The sequence below is a fragment of the Tamandua tetradactyla genome, chromosome 1 (genome assembly GCF_023851605.1).
Source record: "Tamandua tetradactyla isolate mTamTet1 chromosome 1, mTamTet1.pri, whole genome shotgun sequence".
Taxonomy (NCBI): domain Eukaryota; kingdom Metazoa; phylum Chordata; class Mammalia; order Pilosa; family Myrmecophagidae; genus Tamandua; species Tamandua tetradactyla.
This window is the reverse complement of record NC_135327.1, coordinates 146359633-146382800: the sequence shown is the minus strand read 5'-3', so window position 1 is coordinate 146382800 and position 23168 is coordinate 146359633. Positions and strand designations below refer to the sequence as shown.

Sequence of the window (23168 nt, the reverse complement as noted above, 5' to 3'; positions counted from 1 at the left end):
TTCCCCCTATTATTTATTTTTATTCCATGTGTTCTACTCTTCTGTTGATATAGTAGCTAAAGGGAGCATCAGACATAAGGTTTTCACATTCACAGAGTCTCTTTGTGAAAGCTATATCATTGTTCAATCATCATCAAGAAACATGGCTACTGGAACACAGCACTACATTTTCAGGCAATTCCCTCCAGCCTCTCCACTACATCTTGAACAACAAGGTGATATCTACTTAATGCGTAAGAATAACCTCCAGGATAACCTTTGTCTCATTTTACTCTTCCCCCTTTTGGTCGAGAAGTTTCTCTCAATCCCTTGATGTTAATTCTCAGCTCATTCTAAGGTTTTTCTCAGTCCCTTGATGCTGAGTCTCAGCTCATTCCAGGATCTCTGTCCCACGTTGCCAGGAAGGTCCACACCCCTGGGAGTCATGTCCCATGCAGAGAGGGGAGGGTGGTGAGACTGCTCGTCATGTTGGCTGGAGAGAGGGGCCACATCTGAGCAACAAAAGAGACTCTCTTGGGGGTGACTCTTAGGCCTAAATTTTAAGTAGACTTGACCTATCCTTTGTGGGGTTAAGTTTCATGTGAACAAACCCAAGACTGGGGGCTCAGCCTATAGCTTTGGTTGTCCACACTGCTTGTGAGAATATCAAGAATTCAACTTGGGGAAGTTGAATTTCTCCCCACTCTCACCATTCCCTGAAGGGGGCTTGTAAATACTTTTCCAGTCACTGATCAAATCATTCTGGGATTCATCAGGGGATCACTCTGGACAAAACAACAAAATCTCATGTGCTACCTGAGATTCCAAGTACTTATGACATTCAATCAGACTATCTACATGAGTTATATTAGGAAATGCTCTAGTCAAAATCTAAATTTTGTAACAAATAAACATTTTTTATGAGCAACTGATTTTTGACAAGGATGTCACAGTTGTTCAATGGGGATTGAATATTCTCTTCATCAAATAGTGTTGGGAAAACTGGATGTTCATGTGCAAAAGGATGAAGATGGATCCCTACTTTGCACCTTATGCCTAATTTTAATCAAAGTACATCATAGAACTAAATATAAGAACCGGGATTATAAAACTTCTGGAAGGAAACATAGGGAAGCATCTTTAGTACCTTTTGTTAGGCATTGGTTTTTTAGATTTTTACACTTGAAGTCAAAGAAAACATCAAAGAATTAATGAAGGGACCTCATCAAAATAAAAAACTTTTGAACATCAAAGTATTTTATCATGAAAGTGAAAAGACAACCTACTCAGTGTGAGAAAATATTTGTAAACCACATATCTGATAAGAGCTTAACATATAGATTTTTTTTTTCTTACAATCACATAGTCACATTGTGAAAGCTATATCATTGTATTATCATTTTCAAGAAATATGACTACTGGAACACAGCTCTACAGTTTCAGGCACTTCCCTCTAGCCTCTTCAGTACATCCTAAACTAAAAGAAGTATCTGTATAATGCATAAGAATAACCTCTAGGATAATCTCTCGACTCTGTGTAAAATCTCTTGGCCATAACATTTTATTTTGTCTCATTTCTCTCTTCCTCCTTTTGGTTGAGAAGTTTTTCCCAATTCCTTGATGCTGAGTGCCAGCTCATTCTAGGATTTCTGTCTCACATTGCCAGGGAGGTTTACACCCCTGGGAGTCATGTCTCACATAGAGATGGGGAGGGCAGTGAGTTTGCTTACCATGTTGACTGAGAGAGAAATAGGCCACATCTGAGCAACAAAAGAGATTCTCTGGGGGTGACTCTTAGGCCTAATTTAAATAGGTTTAGTCTATCCTTTCCTGGGATAAGTTTCATATGAACAAACCCAAAGATTGAGGGCTTGTCCTATTGATTTGGCTGTCCCTACTGCTTGCAAGCATATCAGGAATTCTCCAAATGGGGAAGTTGAATTTTTCCCTTTTCTTGCTATTTTCCCAAGGGAACTTTGTAAATAAACTTCTTTATTCACTGTTCAAATCACCCTGAGTTTTATTGGGGCATCGCACTGGACAAACCTACAAAATCTCATGCATTATTCAAGGTTCCATGTACTTTATGGTGTTCAATTAACCTGTCCATATAAGTTATATTAGGAAATGTACTAGTTAAAATATAAATCTTGTACCAAATAAACCTTTTTGCTTTAGTCTCACACAGAAGTTGAAGTTTTAAGATATGAATGACCCTCTGTTTTCAACACCCTGCAATATTGACATTCCTTGTTCTTCCTCACACAAAAACATTTTTTAATTTGTACATTTAGTCACTCTTGTACGCTTAAGGCATTCCTAGATTATACTATCTCAGTCTTTAGCGTCTATCTTTCCTTCTGATTTCACATGTGCCTCCACAATCCTCCTTCTTTCATTCTCACATTCAGCTTCATTCAGCGTACTTATACTGTGTACAATCAGGTAGTATTGTGCTATCCATTTCTGAATTTTTACAGTTCTGTTGCACAATCTGTATCCCTTCAGTTCCAATTACCCAATCTCTACCCTATTTCTATTTCCCGATGACCTCTGTTCTTATCTGAAATTCTGCAAGTTCATTCATTAATGTTAGTTCGTATCATTGAGACCATACAGTATTTGTCCTTTTGTTTCAGGCTAATCTTACTTGTCCTCAAGGTCCATTCACGTTGTTACATGCTTCATGACTTTATTCTGTCATACAAGCTGCACAATGTTCCATCGTATGTATATACTACAGCTTGTTTAGCCACTTATCTGTTGATGAACATTTGGGCTGTTTCCATCTCTTGGCAATTGTAAATAATGCTGCTATAAACATTGGTGTGTCAATGTCCATTTGTATCCTTGTCCTCATGTCCTCTGAATAGATACCTAGCATGGTATTGTTGGATCATGTGGCAATTTTATACTTAGCTTCCTGAGGAACTGCCAAACTGCCTTCCACAGCAGTTATATCATTTTAATATGTAGAACTTTTTAATGGTGAAGCCATATAACTCAACAATTAAAAGACTTGAATAAACATTTCTCTGAAATGTTTCTCTGAAAAAGATACACAAATGGCCCAAAAGAACATGAAAAGTTGCTTGACATAACTAGCTATTAGGGAAGCGCAGTTCAAAACAATAATGACACACTATTTCATACCAACTAGAATCACTGCTATAAAAAAAAAAAGGAAAACTGTGGAGAAATAGGAATGCTCATTTTTTTGCTTGTGGTAATGTAAAATGGTGAAGCCACTCTTGAAGACACTTTGGTAGTTTCTGAGAAGGTTAAGTATAGAATATTAGAAACCTGGTAATCCCCCTTGTAGTATATACCCAAAATAATTGAAAGCAGAAACTTGAACATTTATTTGCACACCAGTGTTTGTAGTGGCATTATTCACAGTTGTCAAAAGATGGAAGCAACCTAGGTTGCTTCAACTGATGAATGTATTAAAAATGTGGTATATATACACAGTGGAGTATTAGTCAGCTGTAAAAAGAAATGAATTTCTGATACATGTAACAACATGGATGAATCTTGAAAACAGCATGTTGAATGAAATAAGCCAGACACAAAAGGATAAATATTGTATGATCTCATTGATAGGAAATAATTAGAATAAACAAACTTAGAGTCAGACTCTAAATAAGTTACCAGGGGGGTGGAGTGGTGGTAGGGAATGAATAGTTAATGCTTGAATTAAATAGCGTTTATATTTGGGTTGTTCATAAAATTTGCTAATAGATGGTTGTGATGCTAGCACAACATTCTGAATGTATATATTAAATCATATATTTTAATGTTGAAAGGGGGAACTTTTAGGTTGTATATTTGTTACTAGAATTAAAAAAAAACATAGGACTACTAAACACAAACAGTGAACTCTATTATAAACAGTGGATTATAGTTATTAAAATTGTAAAAATATTCTTTCATGTTTTGTAACAGATGTTCTGCACTAAAGCAAAGTGTTAATAATAGGGCGGTACATGGGAACTTTGTATTTTATGCATGATTTTTCTATAAATCTACAACTTCTCTAATTAAAAAAGAAAGGGAAGCTAGTGTTTTTTCAAAACTATGTTGATCAGAGTCTCAAGGAGGAAAGATACTTATTTCTGCTATAGTTTTCTTTAATACTTCCCCCAATACTCCTCATGCACTCAGAAGTACTAGCATCTCTCTGCATGTTCAATGTTCTAAGGAATCAATATACTTAGGAGGTCCCAATGAGAAACTTAGTATTTTTGAAACTAATAGTATTACTGTTACTGGAATATCTGGTATAGATATCAGACAGTGTTATTGAGAAAATTAAGAGGTTGTAAGTACTGACTGTCTCAGTATTGGAGATCATTGTTTTATCTCATAATATTTTTATAGGTTTCTGTGATAAGGTAAATATTCTAATTTTTAAAGAACAAATGATAGATTTTTTCATTTGTAAAAATCTGTAAGTGTGGAATAGTAATACATTAAATTTGAGTGTGTATAGGTATTGATGAATCATTAAAACAAATACTTCTCATTGTGATTCTCTTATATGTGTTTTCGTTTTATAATTTGCTTGCTTATTTCAGAATGCTCTTCAAAGATGACAACGTTTAAAACGTACTGTTAGGCTGAGTTAGAATGACTACGTTGGAGAGTGTATAGGGTACAAAGACTGCCTTCTCTGAATTTTTATGATAATCTTCTAATCTCCAGATTGTTTGAACATAAAAGTGTAAAAGTATTGTTTTAGCATGATGTGTATTTCTAAATACTTATTTGTATATTATTTTGTGATGCCAAAAAGTAAGTGTGATATGCATTTAAGAAGTTGAATATTATCCCTAACTTCTACTTTATCTGCTTTTTTCCATATTATTCTAGCTTGCTAGCTGCCGGAATGCAATATACCAGAAAAGGAACGGCTTTTGGGGGTGGGAGGGGAAATGTATTAAGTTACAAGTTTACAGTTCTAAGGCCATAAAATTGTCCAAATCAGAGCAAGTCTATAGAAATGTCCAAATTAAGGCACCAACAAGAGGTTACATTCACTCAAGAAAGGCTGATGAATTTCAGGGTTTCTCTTTCAACTGGAGAGGCATATGGTGAACATGGTGACATCTGCTAGCTGTCTCTCCAGGCTTCTTGTTTCATGAAGCTCTTTTGGGGTGTGTTTTCCTTTATCATCTCCCAAGGTGTCTGGCTGTGCAGTCTTTGTAGCTCTTTTCAAAATGGTTCCTTCTTAAAGGGATCCAGTCAGCAACCCCACCTTGAATGGGTGGAGACACATCTCCATGGAAATCATATAATCAAAAGTTACTACCCACAGCTGTGTGGGGCACATCTCTGTGGGAACAATGAAAAAGCTCCCAGCCAGCAATATTGAATGAGGATTAAACGACATGGCTTTTCTGGGGTCCACCACAGATTCAAACTGGCATGCATATATTAAAACATTTTGCCATATAAGTAGTTTGGAAGTACATTTGTTAAGTGTATTTTATTTAAAAAGGTACCTCTATTTATTTGTTCATTTAAATATTTGTTTAAAAAATGCTGGGTTCCAGGCAACAGTAACAATAGAGTCCATTTTGTTATGGAATTTAGAGGTACATTTATTAAGCCTATTTTATTTTTAAAAATCTCCACTCAGTTATTTGTTCATTCAATCACTCAAATATTAATTGACCCAGTACCTGAGAGCAGTTAGAAATAAAACCTGAAATTGTGGAATTGTAACCCATATGAAACTCTGAAATCTGTCCTACAACTGATTGTTACAACGTACTTTGAAATTTATTGCTTTTTTGTGTATATGTTATAAAAAAAGTTTAAAAAAAGGGTATAATAGAGAAGATAGGATTTAACAGAGGAGTATAACTGCTGAATCAATATATTGATATTTCTTTTGGTCTCCAATGTCTTAGAGCAGCTAGAAGAAAAAATGAAAAGTATCGTAGAACTGTAACCCATTCCAAACCTTAAAATCTGTTGTATAACTACTCGCTAAAATGTGCTTGGAAATGTATTGCTTTTTTGTATATATGTTATATTTTACAATAAAAAGAGTATTAAGTATTAATTGAAAATTTGCTAGGTGCTAGGTAATTGTGAACAACAGACAGAGTCCTTGTCGTTATAGATAGTCCAGTCAGAGAGGTACACAAAATACAGGTAAAAATAGGTAACTTCTGATACCTATTTTTAGTCCTGTAAAGAAACTAAAATAAATGACAGAGTAGAGGAAAGGGAACCCCTTTAAGCTTCCCTTTTAGCTCACCAGGAAAGGCTTTATGGAGATGGCATTGTAGCCAAGATATGAATGATGAGGAGACACTGCATGAGGAATAATAAATGAAAGTACAGGAATAAACTTTGCATGTTTGAGGAGCAATAAGAAGTGTAACTTGGATTTAGTAAATGAGGGAGAGAATTGTAGAGGAGGGCCTTGGAAGGGAATTTTTATATCAATTTATATTCAATAATAAGTCATTGGTAGTTTTTAATCAGGGGTATTATGTGATCTCTTTAATGTCTTAAAAAGTTAACTGTAGTGGCTTTGTAGAAATTCAAGAGTGGAAGCAGAGATAACAGATAAGACACTAATAGAGAAGGCTAAGCTGGTGGTAACTAGGATAGAGGAGTGGCTGTGAAAAGAGAGAGAGGTGGATATTATAAATGGAAACAGAGCTGATAGAATTTGTTGATGGGAAATGGAAGGGCTGAGAGAAAAAAAATGTCACCACAAATGGTTCCTAGGACATTAGTCTGAAAAATTGGGTAGATGATGGTGTAACTGAGACTAGACTAGACTAGAGAGGATTATGATTTTCATGGGGGAGGTAAATGTTCTTTTAGACATCTTAAATCTGACACAGAGTTCAGACTAGAGATTTTGTATGTGTGTGTGTGTGTGTGCGCTTGTGTGGGTGTATGTGAGCAGTATACACAGATATAAAGAAACCCTCTCTAGTATATGTTTGTATGTATAAAATCATTTAATAGGATAGTATTTAATCCTAATAGAGACTGTTGATGCCTTGAGATCAAGTCCTGTGGTACTCCACCCTGTATAGATCTAACAGGAAGAGTAGTAATGGTAATAGGAGGTCACCTAGGAGAGTGATGTGTTGGAAGCCTAGAGGAGGAAGCATTTTAGGGAGAGAGTGGTTGATTTTGTCATAAATTTCTGAGAGTTTTAACAAGGTGAAGACAGAACTGACAATAGAATTTGGCAACTTGGAGATTTTTGAGGATTTTGATAGAAACTGTATCATGGTGCATGCATTAAGGATTGTTGATGGTGGGTTGTGGAGAGAATAAGATATTAAGGAAGTGGTGATAGCAAGAGCAGTTCATTTTTGGAGATTTATGGCACATGGCAGCAGAAAAATGGGAGTCCGTTGGTCCACAGTAGATTCTATTGAACTCAGCCCTCTTTAGCAAGTTCGTATTCTGATAGGAAATTTACTGGTGTAATACGTCATCTAATATATGACAACATGTCTATACTTAAATTTATTTAGAATACTGTGCTTTCAAAAATATAACTGCTCATCAACTCTGGAAACTGGGTTTTAATGAGTGGGACTCAAAATAATTAAATCTCTAATATTGGAAAGCTTAATTTTACAATTTTGTGAAAATTTCTACATTATGTTCCACGCGTAAGTAAAGGAAATAGTGTATTTGCTGTCCATGTTTATTATTTACCTAGTCAAATGTATATTGACTGTGATTGTGGAAAAGATTCTGAGATAGGCTCTGATCATATGGTACTGAATGAAAGAATACTTTTCCAAACTTACGGGATATTTTGTAGTCTAATGGGATAGTCATAACAAAATGTATTTTGGATGGTGGTGATGGCAGCACAGCATCATGAATGCAGTTAACTCCACTAAATTTTATATTTGAAAGTGGTTAAAATGTGAAAGGTTCTGTGTATATACATAAACTCAATAAAAGTTTTAAAATAATTAAACAGATATACAAATGGATATATAATTACCTAGTGTATTAGTGGCTGGAAGGAAAAGTCGATTATGCTATAGGAGAGAATAACAAGAGGATCCAAATTAGTTGGAGGATTTGTTAGTAGCTATTTCTGTGAAGAAGGGTGAAGCTGGAGTTCAAAGGAATAGTTGGAGTTTATCCAGTAGGAGCCTGGGGTTGGGGTTTGGGGTTGGAGAGAGTATTCCAGGCCAAGTATACTATGTGCCCAGTTTCTGTCTCAGGAAAGAGCTTGAGGAATGCCCAGAATGCAACAAGCCAGAAAAGTGACACTCAGGAGACTTGGAGAGCTAGGTAGGGTTCAGTTTGTACAGGGCCTTGTAGACCAAGCTGAGGATTTTAGTTTTTGTTTTTATTGTCTTTTTTTTCTAGTTTAAAAACAATGGGAATTTATTTGCTTACGGTTTTGAGGCTTAGAGAAAATCCAAATCAAGGAATCATCAAGGCAGTGCTTTCTCCTTGAAGACTGAGCTATTGTGGCTCATTGATGGTGATCCTTGGTCCTTAGAATGTCACATGGCAAGGCCCATGGCTCTCTCCATTCTCCCCTAGTTCCATTCATATTCAGCCCCTGACTGCTCACTCTGTGGCCTTTCCTCTCTGAATTTCATTCTCTTGTAAAGGACTCCAGTAATAGAATTGAGACCTATTTTGTTTGAGATGGGTCACACCTTGACTGAAGTAGCCTCATCAAAGGGTTCTACTTAAAATGGGTTCACACCCATAGGAATGGATTAGAATTTTTATTTTACGAGCAGAAAGAGGTTTAGTACATGGAATTTTTTTCTTCAATGATTTAAAAAAATTTTTTTTATAATCATTCAAAGTATTCAGTCAGTGATTCACAGTATCATCATAAATTGTGCATTCATCATTACAGTAGATTTTTGAATATTTTCATTAACCCCAAAACACTAAAAATAAAAGTATAAAATAACACCTAAAACATCCCATAATCCCCTCTCCCCCTATTGTTTTTTTTTTTCTCTCAACCCTTTATTTTTTTTCCCCTTGACATTCTCATCATAATCTTGAACTGGCATTTTGTCTGTCCATCCCTGCTAGAGTGTGAGCCCCTGTGGCAGAGAGGGTGCTTGCCTCATTCACTGCTGCATCCTGGGGGTCTTGCTCAGAGCCTGGCGTGCAGCTGGCACTCACGAGATGTGCATAGTGAGTGAATGAAACATAGGTTTCCCGTTCCCAGTGAGTCCCACAAGCTGAATGGGCTCACAGAGCTCAGAGATGGCAGGCCCCTCCCTGTGCTCCAGGGACAGCTCTGAGCGCTTTGCAGAGATGAATACCCTTAACCCTCACAACACGCCTGTTTGGTGGACACTGTTCTTATCCCCATTTTATGAGTGAGAAAACTGAGGCTCAGAGTTAAATAACTTGGCCAAGAAGACTTGGAAAGTGGGAAATCTGGGACGGGAACTTAGGAATATTCTGGTTCTGGAGTCTGCCTGCTTTTAGACGCTGCCCGATACTGCAGGCAGGAAGGTTTCCTGGAGGAGGTGTAGTGGAAACTGGGCCTCAAAGAGTGGAGCAGATTCCTGCAGCACAGACACAGGTGGGCATTCCGCAGTAGGCAGTACGTCTGAGGTAGCTGGTGCGAGCGGAGTAGACACTGCATCCAGGGCATTCGGCCCAAGTGAAGTAGAGAGGACCTGGGAGAATCATGCGCAATAAGGTTGCCAGGCATTCTTCTGATCCATTGCTGCATATCAAATCACCCCAAAACACAGTAGCATACAGCAACAGCGATCGTTTGGCTCATGAGTCTACAGTTCAGTAGGGCTCAGCTCACATGGCATCAATCAGGACAGGTCAAAGGGTAGCAAGAGGCTGGACAGCTGGCACTGCTCGGGGTCCCCTCTAGCTCTCTGTGGTCTCACTGCACAGTCTACATCACGGTGGCTTCGGGGCACCCAGACTTCCTATATGGTGGTTGCCAGTGCCAAAGACGTGTGTCAAAAGAGCCCAGGGAAGTCCTCACCTTGGAAGTTAGCCAGTGTCACTCTGTTATCCTTTCCTGGTCACAGGTTTGAGCCTGGGGCCAGGGGGACATGGACTCCATCTCTTGATGAAGGAAGGGCGAAGTTCTGGAAGAGCCTGTGTGAGGTGGGAAATACCATTGCAGACATTTTAGGGAAATTCATGTCATGGGGGTGACTGGGGCTGGAGCAGGGTGTCAGCCAAGGAGGCTGCACAGCCCATGCACACCTGATTCGGTCTCCAGGGCTTGCATGGAGGTGGCCTTATGCCTCAGAACCTTTTCTTTCTAATTGCGTTAATATAGTCCAAAAAGCAATAAACTTCAAAGCACATCATAACAATTAGTTATAGAACAGATTTCAGAGTCTGGTATGGGTTACAGGTCCACAATTTTAGGTTTTTCCTTCTACCTGCCCCAAGATACTGGAGACTAAAAGAAATATCAGTATAACGATTCAGCAGTCATGCTTATTTGTTAAACCCTACCTTCTCAGGTATAACTCCACCTTCTCCTTTGATCAGAATCTTTTTTAAAGCTTTGATTTTTCTTTTGTATTTAGGTATAGACTATAGCAAGATGCACAGATTGTAGGGGTGCAGTTCAATGGGTTCTTACCAACGAATACACCAAGATAGGCACCAGGACTCAGAGCAATTCCAGCACCCCAAAGCCTACCCCATGGTCTTCACCATCCAGACCTCCCCAGAGGCAACCACTGCCGGGTCTTCAATGGGAGTAGACCATAGATTAATTTCACCTATTTTTGTTTTTCACACAAATGGAATCATGCAGTGCGTGCTCTTTGGCATCTGGCATCTTTCATTCACCATTATGTCAGCAAGATTCTTCAGTGTAGTTACTTGTATTTCTAAATGGCTCTTTTTCATGACTGTATAGTATTCCATATTCAATCACGTGCATATACTGTTGATGGGCTGTGGGGTAGTTCCTTTTTGGGCACCAACATGGATAGTGTGGCTGCAAACATTTGCCTATACCTCTTTCAATAAACGTGCATTTCTGTCAGTGCATACCCTGGAGCGGGGCTGCGTGGTGAAAGGGGAGGCACGTGTTTGGCTTCAGTAGGTACTTCCAGTCTTGCCAAGGGCTTGTACAATTTTACAGTCCTGCCAGCATAGTGTGAGTTCCAGTTTCACATCCTTACCAACACTTGATGCTGTAGGTAGTTTGATTTTTAGATATTCAATTGGAGGTGAAGTGGAAAACAGTTTATTGAATGAAATGTCGCGAAGACCCACTTTTTCTGGCTTTTAGTTCCAGCTAATTTTCAGCTTGAGAGTAAAACAATCGTAGAAAGCCAGGTGGACTGGGCATCCTTCCTTTTGTCTTACTACCTGTTTGAGTGCATGCTGAGAGGCGGGGCCATGTCCATGTTCAAGGTGTGCAGTCATCGGGCCCCTCTCCATTCCGCTGGGGCTGTAGATTCTATGGCCCCACCGTGCTTTTTGTCCTAGCTCTTTGTGGGCCATGCTTTGCATGAGATCTGTTCATTGCAGCAAGCTCTTGTTGCCCCATAGGTTTCACGGGATCATTCCCCCTATTGTTTTATTTATTTTTCTTTTTTCCTTTTTCTTACTCACTTATCCATACACTGGGTAACAGGAGTGTCAGTCAAAAGGTTTTCACACTCACGCATTCACATCTTCAAAGCTCTACAGTTACTTAGTCATCTTCAAGAATCAAGGCTATTGGATTACAGTTCAGTAGTTTCAGTTGTTTCCTTCTAGCTACTCTGATACAACAAAAATTGAGAAGGGCTATCTATATACTACATAAGAATAACCTCCAAAATGACCTTTTGACTCTATTTGGAATCACTCAGCCACTGAAATTTTATTTTGTTTCATTTTTCTTTCTTTCATTTTTCTTTCTTGTTTTGTCAAGAAGGCTTTCTCAATTCCATGTTGCCAGGGCCACACTCATCCTTAGGAGTCATGTCCCATGTTGCCAGGGAGGTTTACGTCCCTAGGAGTCATGTCCCATGTAGGGGGAAGGGCTGTGAGTTCACCTGCAGAGTTGGCTTAGAGAGGGGCTTCATCTGAGCAACAAAAGAGGTTTCTGTGGGTGACCCTTAGGCGTAATCATAAGTAGGCTTAGCTTCTCATCTACAGGAATATGTTTCATAAGTGCAAGCCCCAAGATTGAGGACTGGCAATCACTTTGGCAGTCCCTAATGCCTGTGAGAACATCAGGTCTTCTTTAGGTGGAGAAATTTAGTATTTCCACCTTTTTTCCCTAGTCCCTCAAGAGTACTTTGCAAATACTTTTTAACCTTCTGCCCAGCTTACTCTGGGATGAATTGGGCATCACACAAACCTGTACAAACCAACAAGATCTACTCCCTATTCAAGGATCCATGTAATTATAACAACCTACATAATTGTTTTCATAGATTGTTTCATCTAGCAATCATTTGAAAGTCTAGTAAGTCCTGCTCGTTGTGCAGTTATCAATAATAGGTATTGCAATAGCAGCCACTAGTTTTTAAATTTTTACTCATTTTTATTTTTTATTAATGCATTTGGAGATTTATAGAAACATCATGCAGGAAGTACAAACTTCCCATATACCATTCTCTCACACACGATTTTTTGCAGTAGTGTGGTACTTTTGTTATAGTTAGAAAACACTATTATTATAATTATACTATTGACTTTAGCATACTGTTTACATTGTTTTGCAGTTCTGTGGGTTTGTGTGTATGTGGTAATTTATAAACAACCTAAAATTTCCCCTTTAAATATACAATTCAGTGGTTAATTCCATACATAAAGTTGTGTCTTCACCCTTGCCATCCATTGCCAGAATGTTTCCATTATTCTAAACAGAAGCCCCATACCAAACAGAAACTGCTTAACAATTAAACAGCAACCGCTGCTTCTTGAATTCTTATTGGCAGGTTTTTTATGAAAAATTTTAGAATAGATTTATTGAGATATATTCAAATAGCATACAGTCCATCTGAAGTATACAGTGTCTTCTAGTATATTCACAGAATTGTGCATTCATCACAATAAGTTCTAGAACATTTTCACTCTAAATCATGTTCTACCATGTTCTTGAGAGAGTGAACCTTCACTGTTTTTTCAGTCAAGCTGCCTGCCCACCAGAGACTGGAGAGCTGGGCACTTTCTGTCCTGAGAGTTGGGGATGGGCATTAGAAGCCCGGGCTGCAGGAGGCAGTGGTGGGTGGAAGAGTTACTCAGGCTCTCTCTCTGCAGCTTCTTTGTCCCACACTTCCCTGTGTGTTGTAGAGCACTCTGATCTCCAGAGCCCCAGAGCTGTTTCTGCCTGACTCCTAGTTGTTTTTCTGAGAGAAATGTGAGCCCACCCTCTCCCTAATCAGCCATCTTGAGGATTTTAGTTTTGAAGTAGGAGTGAAAGGTAAACCTTTGAAAGCGGAGAAATAGTGTGGTACAATTTATACTTTTAAGGTCACTCAGACTTTTTTTTTGTAATTATGGTGAAATATATCTAACATAAAGTCTACCATTTAAATCATTTTAAAGCATATAATTCAGTAGCATTAAGTGTATTCACAACATTGGGCAACCATCATCGTTATTCAGTGCCAGAACTTTTTCATCAGTTCAAACAGAAACCCCCTGCCCATTAATCAGTCACTTTCCATTCCCATCAGGCTGCTTTTATAGTGCTTGGTTTGGGGGGAGAGACTTTGAATGCTTTTGCAATAGTACAGATAAGAGATATTAGCTGCTTGGATTAGAATGGTGATGGACGATATTAAACTATTTATATAATATATATATATTTTTTTCTTTTAATTTAATTTTCTTCCCAATTTGAGCCTTTTAAATTTGTAAAGCTAATGTAAGCTTTTATTTTTTCCTAGGTGTTCTTCAGATGATGCAGACAAGAATTGGGGCCTTACAGGGAGCTGTTGATAGGTACTATTGTTAATTTTGTAAATAAATAGAATAGAAAGATTTTTATCCTTTGATATTTTGAAAATGTTAGTTTGTAAGATGTGGAATGTGATATACTAGAATTGGAATAGCTTTTAAAAAGGGGACTTTACAAGTTATAAGTTTACAGTTCTAGGCCAATAAAACTGGGCAACCAGGGAAAGATACCTTAACTCAAAGAAGGCTGATGGGCCTGCCACACCTCTGTCATCTGGGAATTCATGTGGCTGGCATCAGCTGGTCCCTTGCTCCTTGGCTCCATTGCTTTCAGCCTCTGCTCCTGTAGGGGTTCCTCACTTTGCTCCTCCAGGGCTGGCTTTCATCTCTTGGCTATCCTTGGCTCTCTCCATGTTCTAGCTTACTTAACATCTCATGACGTCATTTGCTGGGCTCCAAGCATCTGTGTCAGCCCTCTCTATTGGCTCTGTTATTTCCTTAGGTTCTGACTCTCCAAAATGTTTCCTCATTTAAAGGATTCCAGTAAACTAATCAAGACCCACCTTGAATAGGTGGAGTTACATCTCCATCTGGTCACACAATTGGGCACGCCACATCTCTGTGGAGGTAATCTAATCAAAAGTTTCCAACCCAAAGTACTGAATCCGCATTAAAAGAAATGGCTGCCACCGCAAGATTGAATCAGGATTAAAACATGGCTTTTCTGGGTGCATAATTTTTTCAGAGTGGTACAGTACTATTATTAATTTTGTAAATAAATAAAATGGAAAGATTTTTATCCATTTTGATAATGTTTTTATTCTTACTCACCTCTTTATACCCTTTAGGATGAAAGCAAAAATCATTGAGCCATACAATAAAATAGTAGCCCGTACTGCACAACTAGCAAGACTTCAGGTAGGTTCTCATTTTAATTTCTTTGTATTTTATTATTCATTTTATTTTCATCAGTGGACTCATTTCAAGAATATAAGTTGTGATGAAATGAGAGGATGGAAACAGAATATGAAAGCAAAGGGGCAAAATAACAAAATGTCTTAATATATGTAGTTAAAAAACATAAAATTAATATTCTGTTTAATTAGTTTCCTCATTGATGTATAAGATAATTTACTAATTTTTTAATGTTGAAAGTTATTCCTATTAATAGAGAATGGGAAGGAACTTAATTATGGTTTTCTTACTACAGTCTGCTATGATCAAATTGGAGGAGCTGGAACCTATAACTTGCTGTTCATAAAGCAGTGTCTGTGCATCTTAAAGGAAATTTAGTTTTATTAAGTGATTTTTCAGGCTTTACGAAAAGGATACATCAAACATTTTAAAATTTTATTTCCCACATAGCTTCCATGATTTGAAAATTATTTCCCTATAGTTATGTCTATATATCGTTTCAAAGTTTTTATACTTCTCAATAATACTGCGATGAATAATTTTATACATAAAGTTTTTCTCCTCTGTATTATTTTCTAATACATCAGGTAACTTTGTACTCCAGTTTAAGAAGGACAAAGTAAAATTCTCTTTTATTCCTCTCATTCCTTTTCATGTTTTGTTAATGTAATCTGAGGACTTGATACTGCCCTGCATTTTTTTTGTTGTGTGTTTTTTATCAGCCACATCCTTCTCCCCTCTTGGCGATCTTGTTTTCGTTTATTATAGTAACATTCTCTTTTCTCTGCATTTGTTTCTTATTTTCTATTATTTAGCCTACAATCCTATTATTTTTTCTATGCCTACCTACTGTCCTATATATAGTGCCTTTTTTCCCTCTTGTATCACTGTTTTTAAGGTTTTTGCTTTATCCTAGGTTTTGAGCAGTTTGATTATGACATACTTTGATGTCAGCTCTTTGTGTGTTTGTATGTATGTGCTTGTGTATTTGTGTGTGTTTGGGCTTTTTTTTTTTTTTTGGTGCTTGCAGTTCATTGAGCTACTCAGATAATTGAGTTTAAAGTTTTCATGAACTTGGGAAAAATTTGTGGCATTTATTTCTCCAAATCTTCCTCTTCTGCCAGGACTCCAAGTTACAAATATGATTGTCCTCTTCATGATGTCCTACAGCTCACCTATACTCTTTTCAGTTTTTTTCCCAGTCTTTATTTTTCTGTATGTTATTTTATACCTTATCCTCTATGTGGTCTTTTCTTCCCTTAATCCCATTCAGTGATTTTTTAATCTCAAAGATGGCAGTTTTAATTTCTAGATATTTAATTTGGGTCTTTTTAAAATACCTTCCAATTGTCTGCTTAGTTTTTTAACATTTGGAATACAGTTATAACTGTTTTAATGTATTTGCTGAATTACAGAATTGTGCCAGTTGTACCATAATATTTGCATACAACCTAGGACAATATATAAGATTCCATAAGGATTCCAGGCTCTGGAGTAACTTTCCGGAAACCTACAGCCTCCAGATGGGGCTCTGGTCCAGATAAGTCCTAAAACCTAGCCCACCCTCTCCAGAACATCAGATAACTCCATCTCCCTACCCCATATTAGTGACAGAACCTTCCAATATGAAAAATTTAGAATCGCCTTAGCCCAAACACCCCTAGAGAGTAGGATGGAAAGATAAAGGTGATAGTGGAGTTATACATAGAAGATAGGATTTAACAAATGAATATGAATGCTGAATCATTGAATTGACATCTCTTTTAGTCTCCAGTATTTTAGAGCAGCTAGAGGTAAAAATCCTAAAGTTGTGAAATTGTAACCCATGTCAAGCTCTGAAATATGTTCTATGACTGATTGTGGTGCTATGCTTTGAGATTTATAGCTTTTTTGTGTATGTGTTATTTTTCGCAAAGGAAGAAGGAAAAAAAGTCAATTGTGATGATAAAAATATTTAAGCCCTCTAGCCTCATTTTTTTCCACAAAGAAAGAAGAAAAAAAGTCGATTGTGCTGATAAAAAAAAATAAGCCCTCTAGCCTCCTGTATTCTAGAGCACCTAGAAAGAAAAATTTGAGAGGATCAATATGGTAGCCCATGACAAACTCTGGGATCTGTCCTGTAACTATTTGTTTAGAGTACTTTGAAAACCATTGCCTTTTTATTTCTTTGCTTTGTGTATATGTTATACTATACAATAAAAAAAAGTAAAGAAAAAAAATACTGGGAGTAGATGAGTCCTAAGGTGGCTGTCACTTACTAGCATATTCATAGGGAAAGGAGGCTCAAAAAATATAGAATAGGGTGCACGGGTAGTTTAGTGGTTAGAATGCCTACCTGTCATGTGGGAGACCCGGGTTCGATTCCCGGACCATGCACCCCCCCAAAAAAATAATATATAGAATAAGGGGTTTAGGAAGATAGCTCATTGTTCCATCAGATTATTTTAATAAAGTCATAGTGGCAGCTGAAATCCTCTTCTATAATGCTCATTGTTAGTGGGAACATTTTTGTGTTTCATTAGTTCTTTCTTTGTATATATGTGTGTGCATTGTATATGTGAAGGTATTAATCATTCATAATCTGTAAATTATCCCTAAAATATCATTAATGATTAAATGTATTTCAAGAACAACAACAAAATATTTACATACAAGCACGGACTCTCCTAAGAACCTAACAGAGAAGAAGTGTTTAACTAATTACCTATAAATTATGCCTCTGTTAGTTGGAGGGTATTGGTTTGGTTTATAACACAGATTTATGCTACATACTACTTATATTTTGACTCCAGGGTAAATAATTTCGATAGAATTTTTAGTGTCTGAGAAGCTTTTTTGAATGGAGAAGAATATCATTATCACATATATTCTTAAAATTTCTAGTCAGTAAATACTTCAGTATTATTAAACGTTTATTCAACATTAAGTATTTTTCCTTTAAATGTTCATGGGCTGCTTATCCAATGAATAGATCAAAACTTATTCATTTAAGGAATTGAATTTGCCCAGACATTTCAACACTGATAGAGTTGAGAGGCTACTCTCGAGGTCATTCTTTTTTTTTTTTTTTAATTTTTTTTTTATTAATCAAAAAAAAGAAAAGAAATTAACACAACATTTAGAAATCATTCCATTCTACACATGCACTCAGTAATTCTTAGTATCATCACATAGATGTATGATCATCATTTCTTAGTACATTTGCATCAATTTAGGAAAAGAACTAGCAAAACAGCAGAAAAAGATATAGAATGTTAATATACAGAAGAGAATTAAAATAATACTAATAAAAAATATATATATATATAAAAAAGAAAAAGAAAAAAACAAAAACAAAAGATACAAACAAACAAACAAACAAAAAACCATATTTAAGGTGCAACTTCATTCAGTGTTCCAACCTAGTTACATTACACTTAGGTATTATTGTGCTGTCCATTTTTGAGTTTTTGTATCTAGTCCTGTTGCACAGTCTGTATCCCTTCAGCTCCAATTACCCATTATCTTACCCTGTTTCTAACTCCTGCTGGTCTCTGTTACCAATGATATATTCCAAGCTGATTCTCGAATGTCGGTTCACATCAGTGGGACCATACAGTATTTGTCCTTTAGTTTTTGGCTAGACTCACTCAGCATAATGTTCTCTAGGTCCATCCATGTTATTACATGCTTCATAAGTTTAGTCTGTCTTAAAGCTGCATAATATTCCATCGTAGGTATACGCCACAGTTTGTTTAGCCACTCATCTGTTGATGGACATTTTGGCTGTTTCCATCTCTTTGCAATTGTAGATAATGCTGCTATAAACATTGGTGTGCAAATGTCCGTCTGTGTCTTTGCCCTTAAGTCCTTTGAGTAGATACCTAGCAGTGGTATTGCTGGGTCGTAATCCATTCTGCCAGTCTATGTCTTTTGATTGGGAAATTCAGTCCATTAACTTTTAGTGTTATTACTGTTTGGATAATATTTTCCTCTACCATTTTGGCTTTTGTATTATATATATCATATCTGATTTTCCTTCTTTCTACACTTTACTCCATACCTCTCTCTTCTGTCTTTTCATATCTGACTCTAGTGCTCCCTTTAGTATTTCTTGCAGAGCTGGTCTCTTGGTCACAAATTCTCTCAGTGACTTTTTGTCTATAAATGTTTTAATTTCTCCTTCATTTTTGAAGGACAATTTTGCTGGATATAGAAGTCTTGGTTGGCAGTTTTTCTCTTTTAGTAATTTAAATATATCATCCCACTGTCTTCTAGCTTCCATGGTTTCTGCTGAGAAATCTACACATAGTCTTATTGGGTTTCCCTTGTATGTGACAGATTGTTTTTCTCTTGCTGCTTTCAAGATCCTCTCTTTCTCTTTGACCTCTGACATTCTAACTAGTAAGTGTCTTGGAGAACGCCTATTTGGGTCTATTCTCTTTGGGGTGCGCTGCACTTCTTGGATCTGTAAATTTAGGTCTTTCATAAGAGTTGGGAAATTTTCAGTGATAATTTCTTCCATTAGTTTTTCTCCTCCTTTTCCCTTCTCTTCTCCTTCTGGGACACCCACAACACGTATATTTGTGCGCTTCATATTGTCATTCAGTTCCCTGATTCCCTGCTCAAGTTTTTCCATTCTTTTCCCTATAGTTTCTGTTTCTTTTTGGAATTCAGATGTTCCATCCTCCAGTTCACTAATTGTAGCTTCTGTCTCTTTAGATCTGCCATTGTAGGTATCCATTGTTTTTTCCATTTTTTCTTCTTTGTCCTTCACTCCCATAAGTTCTGTGATTTGTTTTTTCAGATTTTCTATTTCTTCTTTTTGTTCAGCCCATGTCTTCTTCATGTCCTCCCTCAATTTATTGATTTGGTTTTTGAAGAGTTTTTCCATTTCTGTTCGTATATTCAGCATTAGTTGTCTCAGCTCCTGTATCTCATTTGAACTATTGGTTTGTTCCTTTGACTGGGCCATATCTTCAATTTTCCGAGCGTCATCCATTATTTTCTGCTGGTGTCTGGGCATTTGATCAGCTTTCCCTGGGTGTGGGACCTGGCTGGTTGAAAGGTTTTTCTGTGAAATCTCTGGGCTCTGTTTTTCTTTTCCTGCCCAGTAGGTGGTGCTCGTGGTGCTCGTCTGTCTGCGGGGCCCACCGGTAAAGATGCTGTGGCTCCTTTAACTTGCCAATCCGAATCTCGCAGTTGGCCTGGGAAACCGCGCGTGGAGCGGGGGGTCGCCAGCCGCCGCGGCTTGGGGGAGTGCCGGTCCAAATTGCCCAGCTGGCCCGAGACGCCAAGCGTGGCGGGAGGGCCCCGCTATCCAACGTTCCCAGTCAGACCGGGGAGCCACGTGCTTGGAGGGGACCCCAGTCGCCAGCCGCCCCGGCCGTGAAAACGCGCGCCCCTCGGGTATCTCACCGCAGTGGATTCTCCCTGCCCGTTCAGCCGTTCCAGAATGGGGTATGCTGTCTTTTTGGTCTGTGTCGTGGCTCCGGGAGCTGTTTCGTATTGTTTCTGTTTCTTTAGTTGCTTTTCTGGAGGAGGAACTAAGACCCGCGCGTCTTACTAAGCCGCCATCTTCTCCGGAAGTCCTGTAACAGTAAACCTTTTATTAGGAAATTGTTAATTGTCACATGGACATAGCTGACAATTATAATTAATTTGTGGGGCAGTCTAAAACAATATTTTTCCGAGGTCATTCTTACTCAAGCTTCAGTTATCCATTACTATGTATCGTAACTTGCCAAACCCCAACCAAAACCATTCCAGCCAATCCTAAAGAACACCTAGGGCAATCTAAAAGATTCTACAAAGGTTCCATGCACTAGATTAACATTCCAGAAACCTACAACCTCCAAATGGGTCCCTGGACCAGTTAAGTCCTGAAATGCAGAAGGGCCAGCCTCTCCAGAACAACAACTAGTTCCATCCCGCTATCCCATTATCAATAGCCACTTAATACATGAAAAAGTTAGAAAGGGCATAGCCCAAATACCTCTAAAGAGAGGGAGAAAAATCAAAGGTGATGGTGAAGTTATACAGAAAAGGCAGCGTTGAACAAACAAGTATGATTGCCAAATCATTATATTGAAATTTCTTTTAGTCTCCAGTATCTTAGAGAAGCTGGAGGTAGAGACCAGAATTGTGAAATTGTGGCCCAAACCAAACTCTGAAATCTGTTCTTCAACTACTTGTCACACTGTGCTTTGAATATTTGGTCTTGATTGACTAATGAAAATCGATATTTCTTCATGTGCTTTTTAGCCATGTGAATTTTGTGCTTTTTTGTGTATTTGTTAGTTTTCATGAAAAGAAAAAAAAAGTTACGCTAAAAAATATTTATTCCTTCTAGCCACCAATGTTCTGGAGCAGCTAGAAGGAAAAATGTGAGATGATGGTATGGTAGCCCATGACAGACTCCGGGATCTATCCTGTAAACTACTTGTTGAAGAGTGCTACATGCATAAGCTTCACAAGAGCAAGCCTCAAGATCAAGGGCTTGGCCTGATCAGGGGTATCAGGGGTTCCACTGTGGTAAAGTTTAATAGTTCCATATTTTTTCTCCCTCAAGGGGCTTTGTCAATACCTTTTGATTATCTGCTTAATATATTCTAGGATGCATCCGGGCCTTAGATTAAGCTATACAGAATTAAAGGCCATCATTCTTATTCTGGGCTCCCTGTGTTTGGATTGTTTAAGTGAGCTCTACCCAGACAGGTGGAGTTAGATTATGTGCTATAGACAATTTAGGTTCTGGACACAATAAATCTTTCTTTCTTTGGTCTCAAAGAGTAGGTGTAGGTAAGGTTCTAGAATATAGACAATGTCTTCCTTACCCCTGTGTTCTGAATTACCTTCATCCTGACCTGTTCTTATCTCTAAGTACCAGGTTATACATATATAAAAAAGTCTCTCAAAATCCAAAATAATAATTATCAGTCTGGGCCAAATGTGACTGCTGTAGGAGCTTATAATCTAGACCACTGTTTTCTTATAAGTATTTTCTAAAGGATTCTATACAGTAATTGTTCTTTTGTTTCTGGCTTATTTTGCTTTACCAGATGTTCCACAGGTTCATTCACAATGTTGCATGCCTCACAACTTCGTTCCTTTTTGTAGCAGCACAATATTTGATCATATGTATACACCATCGTTCGTCAGTCTACTTTTTAATCAGTGCATCCTTCAGCCACCTGCAGTCATTGGGCATCATGTATAAAGTCCAAAGTCCATAGTCCATCAGCACTCTCAATTTTAGATAACTTCATTGTTCCCAAGATAAAGATAACCAATAAACAAAATAGAAATAGAAAATCTAAACTTCCTCTTCACTCTTATCCTTCTCCCCACTATTTACCCCAGGTATTGCTGTGGCACTGATGATGTTTTGCTGTTAAACATAGCACCTAGCATGCAAGAGCACTTTTCCCCTGTACCCTGGACTTAAACACTCTTTGTACATGAATCATATCTTTGAAATAATTTCTTGCAAGAACTAATTTATATTTCTAACGTTAATCAGTGGAACACATAGGTCTTTCAATCTTCTTCACCTTCAGTATGGTAATATTACTTGTACATCCACTAGAGAACTGCCTTCACGTCTATCTATTCCCTTATATTTGAGTTCAACCTCATTAGCTAACCATTCACCCATCTCTATCCTATATGTATCTCTAAGTCCCCTATATTCTCTATTATAAGTCTCTGATTTTATCTTTACTGTGGTCATAAAAGTGGAGTCATCGGTATGTATCTTTTTGTGTCTGGCTTATTTTACTCAGCATTAAATGAGTAAAGGCTCATCCATCTTGTCATGTGCTTCAGAATATTATTTGGTCCTATTGCTGTATAATATTCCATCATATGTATATACCACATTTATTAATCCACTTATCTGTTCATGGGCATTTGGATTGTTTCCATCTTGTGGCAATTGTCAATACTGCTGCTATGAATATCGGTGTACAATGTCTTTTTGTTTGTGTTATTATTTCAGCTCTTCTGTGTATATATTCCTTAGCTATTGCTGGGTTATAGGGCAAATCGATATTTAGTTTCCTAAGGAACTGCCAAACTGTCTTCCCTTGCAGCTGTACCATTATAAATTCCCTCCAGCAGTGCATAAGTGTCCCAATTTCTCCACGTCCTTTCCAACATTTATAGTTTCCTGTTTGTTTAATAGTAGCCATTCTTATAGGTATGTAGTCTAAATCTGCATTTCCCTTATAGCTAATGAAAATGAACATCTCTTCATGTGCTTTTGAGCCATTGTATTTGTTTTTAGAAAAATGTCTATTCATGTCTTTAGCCCATTTTATATTTGGGTTGTTTGTTCTTTTGTTGTTGAGTTGTATGATTTTTTTTTACATATACAGGGTATCAAACCTTTGTCCGATGTGTGATTTCTAAATATT

The 23168-nt window shown here is 37.5% G+C and overlaps 1 protein-coding gene and 1 non-coding gene across 2 annotated transcripts in view; both read left to right on the top strand.

The window, feature by feature from the left end:
* COG5 (component of oligomeric golgi complex 5) overlaps positions 1 to 23168 on the top strand; it is a 429771-nt gene that overhangs the window by 16083 nt on the left and 390520 nt on the right. The window contains exons 4-5 of the mRNA XM_077164569.1: positions 13848 to 13902; positions 14706 to 14775. Coding sequence (XP_077020684.1) covers positions 13848 to 13902; positions 14706 to 14775 — 125 coding nt within the window. The remainder of the gene's footprint in view (positions 1 to 13847; positions 13903 to 14705; positions 14776 to 23168) is intronic.
* TRNAD-GUC (transfer RNA aspartic acid (anticodon GUC)) lies at positions 17077 to 17148 on the top strand. The gene has a single exon. It is a non-coding gene; the product is annotated as a tRNA-Asp (tRNA).